Genomic DNA, 12,880 nt, shown 5'->3' with positions numbered 1-12,880 from the left:
CCCTGGGTTTGATCCTCAGCACCACATAAAAATAAATAAGTAAATAACAAAAGTTTGGTTTGGTTTGGTTTTAATGGAAGCAGAGGTGGATATTGGCATCCAGCAAGTAGAGCCCAGTAATTCTGCTTAACATTCTCTAATACACCAGGTAGCACCCCACAATAAATTACTTGATCCAAAATGTTAATGCTGAAGTTGTGAAAAATTCCACATGAAAATTTCCACAAAGAGCACTCACTGGTATGCACATGGTAGTTTTCATATGATTATGGCTGCTGTCACATTACTTAAAGAATATATATATCATTGACCTCGTGCGACCTTTCAGTGCTTTTAATACAAGCCAAGGATCCTATCTTTGAAATTTATGGAAATAATTAATTGTGTTAGGAAGAGAAATCTAACAGATTTTTATGTTTAAAAAAAAGAGAAAGTTTTCCACATCTCATTAGTTTATTCCTTTGGCAACAACTATGCAAAATAGCAGAATCAAAAACTTTTAAAAATGTCTTTCATGGTAGTGGTCAGATAACGTACCAAATTTGAACAAAGATTTGAGTAAATATTTCTCCAAAGGCAGACTATCCAGTAAGCACATGAAAAGACATTCAACTTCATTCATTCATAGGAAAAGAGAAATCAAAACTACAATGAAATATTACTTTGTACCTATTGTAATAGCTATAATTTTTTAAAAAATGAACAACGACAAGTACTGGTAAGAATATAGAGATGCTGAAATCCTTATTTATTGCTGGTGGGAATACAAAGTGGTGCAGCCACTATGAAAGATAATTAGGCAGTTCCTTAAAAGTTAGGTGTAAATTTACCATACAACCTAACACTTCTGTCACTAGGAATCTACCCAGGAGAAATGAAAGCATTTGTCTTTCAAAGACTGTACATGAATGTTCATAGCATCTTCATTCTTAACAGCCAAAAAAGTAGAAACAATCCAAATGTTCACCAGCTAGAATATTCATAAAATGAACTGCAAGAAAATAGCAGTATGAGTGAATCTCAAAAGTATTATACTGGGCCAGGTATGGTGGCTCATGCCTTTAATCTCATTGGCTCAGAAGGATCACAGGTTCAAGACCAGCCTGGACAACATAGTGAGTAGAAATCTAGCTCAGTGTTGGAGCACTTGCCTAGCATTCATGAGGCCTTGGGTAACGCACACACACACACACAGAGGAAATCTTCAGTAACTGATACAAAAAGGGATTATGAAATGAAAGAAAGTAGAGTACTGCACTTTAATCATGTCATTTTATTAATGTTCAGAGGTAGCAGAAAACAGGTGGGGCATATTTGGGAATGGGGATTGACTGCAAACAAGTTCAAGGGAAATTTGATAGAGGGGGATTCTAAAACTAGATTATGGTGAGCGTTGCACAGCTCTCTAAATTTACTAAAAATCATTGACTTGTATACTTTAAAATCTTTTTATCAATTATAGGAAATAACTGTTCCCCTTGAGCAATAATATTGATAGCTGTTAAAGACCAGCTGGCTTTAACTACTATTTAAGGAAAATATTAATGTTTTTTAATCTAGAAGACCCACAAAGACCAGCCATGTTCATGTCCACATGGATTCTGGAATCTCCTTTGAGCCACTATGAGAGGTGGCTCTAGCTGGGTTTCCAGAACTGGTTTCATCCCCCCTTTTAAAGAAACCTTCAGCATGGCCCTCTGTAGCTCCCTTTCTATCAGCTTCCCATTGTTGTATTCATAGAGAGTAAGGAGCATTCTCCAAAAGCATGTTTTTCCCTTTCCTTATAGGCAGTAAACTGCCCCTTGGGAGACCATATTCACATCAAAGTGTCACAAACAAAATAATAAGAATGTACTTGCATTGGGGGGGCGGTAGAGGGTTTGCTTACTTTTCTCTGTGCTTTCTTACCTAATAGGCTCTGGATTACTGCCACAGCAAGGGAATCATGCACAGGGATGTGAAACCTCACAATGTCATGATAGATCACCAACAAAAAAAGGTACCATTACAGCCAGGCAGCAACAAGCCTTCATTAGAAGGCTTAGGGCCAACCTAAAGCTGCCCCTACCAAGATGGTTTTTGTAGCCATGCTATTTCCTATGACCAACTTGTGTCGCTGTCGTTTGTCCAGTCTCTAGCATTGTTTTCTACTGGGAAAATGGACAGATGACCTGACTGTAGTCACTTGTTTTATTTTGGTCTTAGTTTTCCAAAGGGCCTCAGAAAAAGAAACTACAGCTGGTGGTTTCTGCTTCACTTCTTAATGACCCTCAGACCAATCTGCCTGGCCTTAAAAGTACACTTGGGGCCCTCCTAATTTTGATATCCAACTCTGGTTGTCCCTGATTGGTGAGTAAATGAATCAGCTAGTATTAGACAAGCTAGAGCCGTGCTTCAGTCCTGGGGTGGGCCATGTGTTCCCAACCCTTCTAGTTATTCCTGGAGCTTATGATGAAATCTCTGAGTGATGGGGCAGTGTGATACACATGTAAGTAGAATGGAAGCAGAAAAAAAGGTTGAGCTCTATTGATTTAGAATGATTTTTAAAAAGCATTCTGAGTGCTCTGCTCCAGAAATGACCTCTTTACTTTTGCTGAAAATGTAATTGTTTAACAGTATACCTGCTCACATTTTTTGTGTGGCTAAATAGTTGTTATCAGAAATGTGATGTGGTCTTGCCCTAGGCATAGGAATCTAGAAACACTCTTTTCACATGTTTTATTCTGTCATGTTTGTAGCTGCGACTGATAGACTGGGGCCTGGCGGAATTCTATCACCCTGCTCAGGAGTACAATGTTCGTGTAGCTTCGAGGTACTTCAAGGGACCAGAGCTTCTTGTGGACTATCAGGTGAACTTGGTAGCAAGGCTGCTCTGGGTTGTTTTGGTACTTACTGAGGGATTTTTCTGCTTTGTTATTTATTTAGTAAGTTGCATATATTCAATTATTCAGTTCTCAGTCATTATTCCACCCCAGAATGCTAGTTGCAGATTTTTCTCAACAGCTTTTTTTTTTTTTTTTTTAGGAGGAAGAAGTAGTTTTTAATTCTCAACTGTCTTCAAAGTTCACATAAAGACTAGAAACTCAGATCAGAAAAGTGGGTTTCTAACATCCTTGTCTGACTGATTGTCTTTATTTCCTCAGATGTATGACTATAGCTTGGACATGTGGAGTTTGGGCTGTATGTTAGCAAGCATGATCTTTCGAAAGGAACCCTTCTTCCATGGACAGGACAACTATGATCAGGTGAGCAAAAAGCCATCTGGCTCTTACATGTTTGGGGATGAATGTCAAGAAAATAGTGTACTTAGAATATTCTCCTTGAGCCACTGCATGTCACTCAGTGTGTACATATAACCCTCTTTTTAAAGTTTAGAATTTCTTAGACTTTTGTCTGAGGTTATGAGGTCCCAACAATACAGATAATGCTCTCTTTCTTATGAAAAAGTCAGGTACCTCCTTTATCTAGATTCTAGTTATTAGATTGTGATAAACCCCATAATTGTTAGTTTCTAGAAGACTACTGTCATAAGTTATGTTCTCCCTTTAAAGGCAGTTTGGAAATTTGCATTCATGTGAGCCTCATGTCCTTGAGTCTTTTGGCCAGTCCTAGACTCAGATCTCTGCCTGGTCCCTGGAGATCAAGTGGTATGGAATCTTCCAGTTCCCTGGCCCAGCATCCTCACAGGCTCACAGTGAGTTCTGTGCTCAGTGATTTGGTAGTTTGTTTTGTGTTTCAGCTTGTTCGCATTGCCAAGGTTCTGGGTACAGACGAGCTGTATGGGTATCTGAAGAAGTATCATATAGACCTAGATCCACATTTCAACGATATCCTGGGACAGTAAGTAAGAGAGAGAGAAAGAAAAAGGGCTTTGCCTTACCCAGTTTCAAAAGTGGGAAGGTTAGCCAAAATCATTCTTTCCCTTTCTAGTTACATCAAATTGAAGTATCTTTTTTTTCTTTCTTTTTTTTTTTTTTTTTTTTTTTTTTTAAATTTGTTTTGTTTGCTGTACTGAGACTGAACCGAGGACCTCTCAGACATGCTACACAAGCACTGTACCACTGAGCTATCTGCCCGGTTCTTTTTATTTATTTATTTTAATATTTATTTTTTAGCTATAGTTTATTTATTTATATGTGGTGCTGAGGATCGAACCCAGGGCCTTGCATGTGCTAGGTGAGTGCTCTATCACTGAGCCACAACTCCAGCCTAGTTCTTTTTATTTTGAGACAGGGTCTCACTGAGTCATACAGGCTTACCTCAAACTTAAGATCCTCTTATCTCAGCCTCCTAAATTTCTGGGATTACAGGTGTGCACCACCATATCTCGTTGCTATGTGTGTTTTCTTTAAATTATTTTGAAGTATTTGGACATAGTTTATATTTGTCTTCTAGTTCTTTTATTTCTTTATGAGATAATCTGTATCAATAGAAAATGGAAGACAAAATCATAATGTTACAGAAAAAAGCTTTCTGGTACAGCATATGCATTAATTTTAATGACAAATCTTGGAAAGCTGTGTTTCTTCTTTGAATAAGAAACTGATAGTTTCTTGTTTTCTAAAATAGATTTTCTATAAGGTAACAAGTTTTATAGCATTGAGGTTTTTGGTACAGTGCAGTAGTTTTAAAGGAAATGCTTGATTGACAGTTTTCAAACATTCTTTTATATTTGGAGCTACCATGTTTCTGTGGCCAGTACTTTAAATATGTCTTCTGATTAGCACAATTACTCAGTTTCCACCATGCCTGACCCAGAATGAATGAAGAACCTGAGGCATTAAAAAAAGTCGAGAAAACTCTACAAATTCTAAATCAGATGTCCATGTTCTAACTAATTCTGCTTATCTAATTACAGAACACTGTTTTCTGTCAGTATATTGTGATGTGACTGGTGGGTAGAGTGGGTACCAGGAAAAATGAGATTTAACAAGTTGTAATCATTGTAGAATTCTAAGATTGTGCTGGCTTTAGCCATAGTAGAGGAGGATTCTTGTTGAGTTTAGTCTCAATCCTAATGTTTCAATACTTTGTTTTCAGACATTCACGGAAACGCTGGGAAAACTTCATCCACAGTGAGAACAGACACCTTGTTAGCCCTGAGGCCCTAGACCTTCTGGACAAACTTCTGCGATATGACCATCAACAGAGACTGACTGCCAAAGAAGCCATGGAGCACCCATACTTCTGTAAGTCTCCAGGGACTTTTTAGGGGGTCTAATTTATTAAAGGGAAAAAAAATCTTTCACATCTTTGAGGCCTGTTAAGGAAAATCTAGGTGTTTGGCATGGATCATTCTTAGAACTAGTCCTCATTCATTGTAGTCATTGAAACAACTTTCAAGACCAGATTTTTGATCCCCAAAGGCATTTACTCATTCACCAGCTGTAGTTCCCTTGAGTCCAGTCTTTTTGGCCCCTCCTGTCACCCTGAGAAAGACATTCTAAGTATCTAAAATTTGTTTTCAAATGTTATATTTGTGGGGAAACCTAATCAAAGATTTCTCCCCTCAAAACACAAGTAATTGGCTAAAAGTAATAAGATAACCATAATGAATTTCTAAAGCAAGCAGTAGATAAAAGAGATTTGAAGGAAGACCTCACTAGGATCTAACTGGATTGCTTACCTGTGTAACCACGTGTGGTTGAGGTTCTGTGGGCACGTGGTTTTTCCCACTGATAAAGTGTTTCAGATATACTTTCCCTGTGTTATTAGCAATGTGAGATTTCATCCAGTTAGAGAGGAAAATGGAGAATAAGGAAATGAAGTGACTAGTGACTTACTGCAGTTCACCCTCTGAATCGAGATGAAAACTCTTATTCCGTGAAGTTTTTGTCTGTTGTTAGACCAGCATGCTATCTCTCCCTCTCCTTCCTGCCCCCACCCAGAACCCTATCACCACCCCATTATTCCCAGCCTGAAGGTATACTGCTGTGGTCTTAGACCTAGGGAAGTAAGTACCGGGAGACAGCAGAGTTAAAAGGTCTTAACCCTTCAGCATTCTGGACCCCAGACAGTGGAATTCAGATGTTCTCTTTACAATTTCTGACACAGAAAGGTTTTCTAACCCTTCGAAGTGGGTCAAATTAAGAAAATTAATATTATACATAATTCATGATCTAGCTATTTTTCTAAATACAAAGTATACTTTAACTTAAAAAATTTTAAGCCACTATTGCTTAAAAATGATAGGCTTCTATTCATCTTTTCCCCTGATGTGCTTATTATTGCACATGCTTTAAAGAAATTAGGGGTTGAATATTATGTTGGTATTCAAAGAAAATAACACATAAATTAGTGGGAATTTTGAACAGTAGGAAATTAGGGTTTTTATGCCTCTCAGCAATTGAGTCTGTCCTCTGAGGAAATAGAAAAATTGACTGTAAGAACAGTTCCCCTGATTCTTTGTGTGTGGTTTTGTGGGACCTAAGTTCTGTGATTTCTATCTCCCTCTCTGGACCTCCAGACACTGGCTTGCCCAGGGTCTGTATGTGTCCATGTCTCACTGTGAAAGGGGCCGCTCTGTTGTGACTTCCCCTCCTGCACTTGAATCCTGACTTGGTTGCATTGTGTCCTGCTTTCTTGCAGACCCCGTGGTGAAAGAGCAGTCCCAGCCTTGTGCAGAGAACGCTGTGCTTTCCAGTGGTCTCACGGCAGCCCGGTGAAGACTGGAGAGCGACGGGTAATGCGGCCTTGATGCTTGCCAATAAAACCAAGCACCAAACACAAACCTTGAAGGAAACTACAGTGTGATAAAAGAGAAATTTTAATCATTCCTTCTAAAGGCAAAGAAGAGTAAAGACCTAAAAGTCTGTCAAAAAGACACTCCCCAGTACTAGTCTACAGGGAGCTGCCATTGTGGCAGCGTGATGATGCACATAGTTCAGGATCTGAGGGACTCTCCCTTTGGAATGCATGGGAGATGAGAAACTCGGAGTTGTTGTACATTTACCTTCACTTAACAGGACACCACTATTGAATTAACCCGTTCGGTCAACAAGCTCTGAATATCTGACTTCCTATCTATTCCATTGTGGTCTGGTTTCCTTTTGTGAGAATTCAGGCTCAAGTTTTAGCAAATGTCAGCAGTCTATACTGACACACCAGCCTCATTTATGAAAAAGAGATATTAAAACAGTGACAGTATTTTTTTTTAAGCTCTTTTACAAATTCATGTTTTATGTATTTTTTTATGACATGAGCTCTCCAGGAAAAGTCCCTCATCCTTGCAGTTTTCCTCTTAAGTGTATGCATTTGGGAGCAAACTGCAGTCAATTTCAGAATCCTATGATGTCAGGAGACATCACTTTAAATCTTGAGATGCCATCAGCAGGTCCGTCGTTTCATCAGAAGTTCCATGCTAAGTGGCTGACGGTAACCTTTGAGCTCTCACGGTAACCTTTGTTGATTTGCCTAACCACAGAATCCCATTGCTGATTTTGTTTACTGTGCCCCTCACTTCCTTTTGTAGCCCTGTAAGGAGAATTTCACCATTTCCCAGCACATCCTTGTGTGTGCATCTATTTTAATGCACCTCTCTGAAAAAAAATACTTTTTTATTGTTCTTTTTTTTTTTTTTTTAAATAACCATAACTAAAGCTGGAAAGTCAGTTTTCAGGCAGGTCAAGAAGGGAGAAAATGTCCTATTAGGATTTATTCAGGAAATACTTATTGGAAAAAAAAATGTATCCTCATCTTTTTTCCCTCTTTTTATCCCCATGACAATACCAGCTATAATCAGGGTAATATGCATTTTAAGCTCTGATAATGTGAATGTGATGGCAAAGATAAATCTGTCATGCAGGTACTGACAACATGTGGGCAAGACCATCCTGTAACTGAGAGGAGAGGAATGTGCAGGGGGGTGGGGATGAAGTGGAGCTCCTGGAGCCAGTGTTAAAGTTTTGGATCCACTGTGCTAAAGTCCATGTTAACAAAGAAAGCTACATTTTTGTTTAAAAAAAAAAAAAAAATAGGGCTGATTTAATTTTGGGGACTTGTAACCAACAAGGTTTGTTGGCTGTTCCCTGGCCCCCGGCTGCAGACTCATGCCTCAGCTCTGGGGACCTAGCATGTCTAGAATAGAACTAGAGGTGTCTACCACCACATCACACTTAGGACTTCTTTATTAACTATTTAATAATGCCGTACATTTTTATAAGGTTAGATTGTTTGTTTGAAACATCTGTTTACATTCCATATCCCAATAAAATCATATTGGTATTGGTAGCAGGTCCTATCTCTAAATGCAGATTCTATTTTTGTCGTTTGGTCTGTGGAAACTTAAATTGCAAATGAAACTCATAGAGTTGAGTTTATAGATTAAAAAATAAGATTCTGAAGCCAGGAAATACATTCACTTAAGGTTCTCATACCAATACCGCCTGCCTGCATTGCACAGTCTGCATATTGATGTATACATTTGTTTTACCTGAAAATTAAAAACAAGACGTTAGTGAGCTCTCAAATGAACCTATTTCAATAAGTCAGGCAGCGAAACTCAGTGTTTTGAATTATCAAAGGCCTCTGACCCGCCCTTATGGGCAGCCTGAACCATTGGTTATCAGGGAGAGTGCCACTGTGTCTTTCCTGCTCCCTGCCCCATTTTCTCCTCCATCACCCATGCCTCTCCCCTTACCTTGCTTTTCTCTTGTCTTTCTCTTTCTCCTTTTCTTTTCTATTCCAGCTGCCTTGATAGGCAAGAGTACCCTGCTGGAGGGGTTTTGTAGAGCCATAAACCTGCTCCTTTCCCTTGGGGCCTCCAGAGGCAATGAAAGCATCTGGAGAAGGGTCATATGATAGGCTTCTGCCCCTTCTTCCTTTGGCCATGCTTCAGGTGGCACAGCACAACTGACCTGCCTGTCCTGGGTCGGTACTGCAGCTTTGGCACAGCAGTTATCCTTTTGAGCGTGTGGTTTGTTTCCACAGCACCTGTTCTTACCTCTCTTCATGCCTTAGACTTGGAGCATTCCTGGCTTTGAAATGCTCACTCCCTTCTGGATCTGGACTTGACACCTAAGCTGTTCTTTCCAAAACTGAAATGAGTCTCGTCTAGTCCTAGTCCTCTCTTTCACTGGTCTCCAAGTCCATTTTGTGTCCAGATGGCCCAAGCTCCCCTGAGATATTAGAGTGTTTGCCTGGGTTAGGAGATGGTCTTGGAGAGTCTTCAAGGAGGGTGGGTGTGTGTGTCTGTGTGAGTGAGAGTGTGTGTAGCAGTGGGAGTCTAGTCTTACATTTAGACTAAACTAGATAAGTTTACCCATCCAGTCAGCATATTCTTTTTTAAACTCAGTAATTTTCATTTGTTTGCTTCATTACCTTATAACAAGTTAAAAGTGCCTATGACAAGGACTTAATTCTTTCCTAAAGAAAAGCAAAAAACATGGGGAACAGGGTAGTGTTGCACTGTCATCTCAGGTACTGCCTGTGTTCAGGAACATAGACCTGTAGGGTGAGGACAGAAGGTGCCTGTGCTGAATCCAGGTCAGAGTCTCACGGTTGGTGGCCACGAGTGAGCTTAACTGCAAGGGTGCTTCAGCCAAGGAATTTCAGGGTGCGGGTGGAACTGATGCAGGGCTAACCAACATTCTCAAGGTGACTGTGTGGCAGTTTACTCTCTCTAGGTTCTTGTCAGCTGACTGGTTCCCATCCTGTCCTGTGGCAGGCGGCTGGATAGGAGATGCTGTTGCGTGCATAGTGCGGCAGTATTCTGCTGGGTATTGCTGGGGCTTCTTACCAATCAGAGCAGTGCCTGTGCCAATTCAGTGATGCCCTTGGGCACCAAGCATTCTGCCAGGTCTTGTCACGGGTGTTCCAATGCATCAGTGCTCACCAGGCTTAGAGCACATGTATTCCCATAGAGAGAAAGGTGCTCTCAGGCCAATTGACTCAAGGAGACAGAAGAGCTCAGAATCCTGGGAATGTGAAGAGAGTGACTGGGGGGGAGGGGCAGGTAAAAGGAATCCATAAGAAAAATGACCTAACTGTAGGTCTTGAGGGAATATCCTTGAAAGGCTGAAATCAGGGGACACCAAGTTCTGACTTGTGCCCTGGAGGACGACGCTGCCCTCTGGCTTGGGTCCACTGGGCCTTTGAGAGGTGGTATCTTGATTTAGGTGCTGAGTCCCAGAGAGCTGGTGCCAAGGGTCTTGTCTCTGCACACTCAGGGAAATGGCTTAAGTTCTCCCAGGTGCTGCATTGATGCAGATGGAAGCAAAGCTACTTTGCAACACAAACCAGTCAGAAGAATTTTGATATGTGCATTGAAATCTAAGAGACCCCCGGTTAATGATCTCCTCAGTGCCAGTTCAGACTGATTCGTTAGAAGCCTGTGTTACTGTGTGAGCACCCACAGGGAAGAGCAGACCTCCCTCCTGCAATAAATGAGTGGATAATAACTGGTGAGAGTCACATTCACTTAAGTAGAAACCCTCTGAAAGCAAACTCTGGGTCCTCATGAAACACAAGCTCAGGTTTGTCAGTGGGCTTAATAAATTAAAACTGAAGAATATCCTGCCTTTTAAAACCTTAAGTCCAGAATGGGGATATTGGGGAGGGGAGGTTGCAAGGAAACCAGTAATAACATGCTTCTGAGCTTTATGAATGTTTTAATGAAAACACCCTCAACCAGGGATTGTAGAGGCTGGGAAGAGATGTGATGGGGTATACAGTGATGCATACTTTTGTGTCAATACTCAACAATGTGCTACAAATGTGATTCTTAACCCTGAACTGCATGTATTGGGGATTGTTTAAAAAACAACAACAAAAAAAACTTTGAATCAATAAATTAACAGTTTTTCACTTGCTGGCTCTTCTTGCTGTAAATGGTTGACTAAGCATTTGTGACAAATCTTGACATCCAGTGGAAAGCTTGGATACTCTTCAAGAACCGTGGAGCCTTCTTTTTGCAGAAAAGCAACACTGCCTGGGTTTGATCCATTGCAAGTGACTACTTCAGACACAGTTGGCCAACTCTGTGTATCTCTGGATGACTGATATGTGATTCATGTGCTACTGCCCTTAGAGGGAAGAAAAATGCCATGTTAAATCCTGTTTTCCTAAATAAAAATGTTGACAATACCCAGCCTTCCCGAGTGGGAGACAAGCCATTGCTATGAGGACCTTAACTTGTATTTCCTGTCTCTTGGGGGAGGGAGGGATAAACCTTGAACTGCAAGGATGTGTATGGTGGTTGCAGATCATCACCGTGGCGTGAAGTTGAATTAAAGATGTGGTGGGATTGTTTTTGTTTCTGAGTTGCACCACTCAGACACCTGCTTCTTGGGATTGACTTGTTGGTGACTTTAACTTTGTAGCCCATTGTTCTGCACTTGTGAAAGTCTCCCCTGCGCCAGTCCTCACAACACATGCAGGCACATGTGAGCACGTGCAACTGTTGAGCGATGGTGATATCTTTTTAGTGTGCTTTTTTTTTTTTCCTCACTGATCACTGTGGAATTTTTGGACTCTTGGAAATCAGTACTTAAAGGCAAATACGGTAATTTCTTAATGTGCTTCGGCAGGCATTCTCAAATATTAATCAATGGAACCTTTACCCAAAGGAAGTTTTCATCAAATAACTGTGACAGTTTCCCAAGGGCAAAGTGCCTTCCCTCAGTATTGCTAAACGGCCCTGGGAGACACTCCTGTGCTGGCATCTCACCATCCACTTGCTGTGCCAGATGGGAAAGGAGGAGTGGGTTTTCAGGCCATGCCAGGCAGCTGTTTGCTTCTACCACAGAATTGAAAATAACTGTCACTTGTTCCCTTATTGGTGGACTCGGCCCTTTTCTCTGAGTTCACGCCAAGTCATCTTCTCATTGTTGGTCCCAAGATGTCCTTAATAAATTGGGTCAGGTTAAGAGTGTTGGACTGCTTGACTTGCATGGAGTGATTATGGGGCTTGACACCAGCGTCCTGGACTCCAGGGTTGGCATGGTGTGTCCAGAGCTCTCCCCTTCCTCTCCAGAAGACTGCCTTTTGCAGTCAAAAGGGCAGGAAGAGGGTACTCTGAAACCTAGAATCATGCAGTGAGTTCTCACTGCATGTTCCTGGAAGTGGCTTAGGGAGGTCAAGCTTGCATTCTACCCCCAGCCCTCTTCAAGAGAAGGAAGCCCCACGCAAGTAGAGGCCTGCCCCACTCTGGGTCAGATTGATTAATGCCGTCTTTCCCCTCCTCCCATCTCTCCCCAGGTCTGTTGCGGTACCTCCCACTTTTCCATAAGCAGAACAAGAACCAAATCAAACGTCTTAACGTGTGTAGCGAGATCACGTTCCGTGAGCAGACACAAAACGGTGGCAGGTTTGGCGAGCACGAACTGAAGGGCAGCCTACCACCGTATATCAAACCTCACTTCCGAATGTAAAAGGTTCACATGCCTTGACTTCCTGTTGACTTCCTCCCGACCCAGAAAGCATGGGAAATGTGAAGGGTATGCAAAATGGTTGTTGGTTACTGTTGCTCTCCACGCCCCTTGATGTGTCCTGTGGCCGCCTGTTTTTCCAGCAAACCACGTTAATTAGCTGACCACAGACACCACAGTGGGGGAATGGGGGCAATATATGGCATGACGGGCAGTTACATATTATTTTAAAAGTATATATTATTGAATAAAAGGTTTTAAAAGAAATGTATGGAGAGTTTTCAGTATGGAAAGGACCATTTAAAAAGACCTATGACCATGGAGGACTGAGTGACAGAAGATCTTGTGTGCCAGGTTCCAACCAGAGGAAAGTGGGGGAAGTCCCGAGGTGAGGAGGGCCAGTTATAAAGAGCAATGCAGAGAAAAGGGAGTGTTCAGAGGTGTGGAGTGACCCATCCTAGGAGTGGGGCAACCAGAGAAAGGAAGCACCCAGTGGGCTGGGAGAGCTGGCCAGT

General features: G+C 41.5%; 1 protein-coding gene across 2 annotated transcripts in view; it reads left to right on the top strand.

Moving 5' to 3' along the window:
- Csnk2a2 (casein kinase 2 alpha 2) overlaps positions 1-12,632 on the top strand; it is a 40,646-nt gene extending 28,014 nt beyond the window's left edge. Inside the window, exons 6-12 of one of the 2 annotated variants that reach the window (XM_078032412.1) lie at positions 1,916-1,999; positions 2,739-2,849; positions 3,144-3,245; positions 3,740-3,840; positions 5,041-5,189; positions 6,589-6,682; positions 12,196-12,632. In XM_078032412.1, coding sequence (XP_077888538.1) covers positions 1,916-1,999; positions 2,739-2,849; positions 3,144-3,245; positions 3,740-3,840; positions 5,041-5,189; positions 6,589-6,665 — 624 coding nt within the window. In that variant the 3' untranslated portion in view covers positions 6,666-6,682; positions 12,196-12,632. Of the gene's footprint in view, positions 1-1,915; positions 2,000-2,738; positions 2,850-3,143; positions 3,246-3,739; positions 3,841-5,040; positions 5,190-6,588; positions 11,087-12,195 lie in introns of those variants that run through there. The other variant, XM_078032413.1, reaches the window with a different exon arrangement.
- The last annotated feature ends 248 nt before the right edge of the window (positions 12,633-12,880 follow it).

This window comes from Ictidomys tridecemlineatus, chromosome 15, assembly GCF_052094955.1.
Source record: "Ictidomys tridecemlineatus isolate mIctTri1 chromosome 15, mIctTri1.hap1, whole genome shotgun sequence".
Lineage (NCBI taxonomy): Eukaryota > Metazoa > Chordata > Mammalia > Rodentia > Sciuridae > Ictidomys > Ictidomys tridecemlineatus.
Note: the sequence above shows the minus strand (reverse complement) of the source record. Positions and strands in the feature narration are given on the sequence as shown.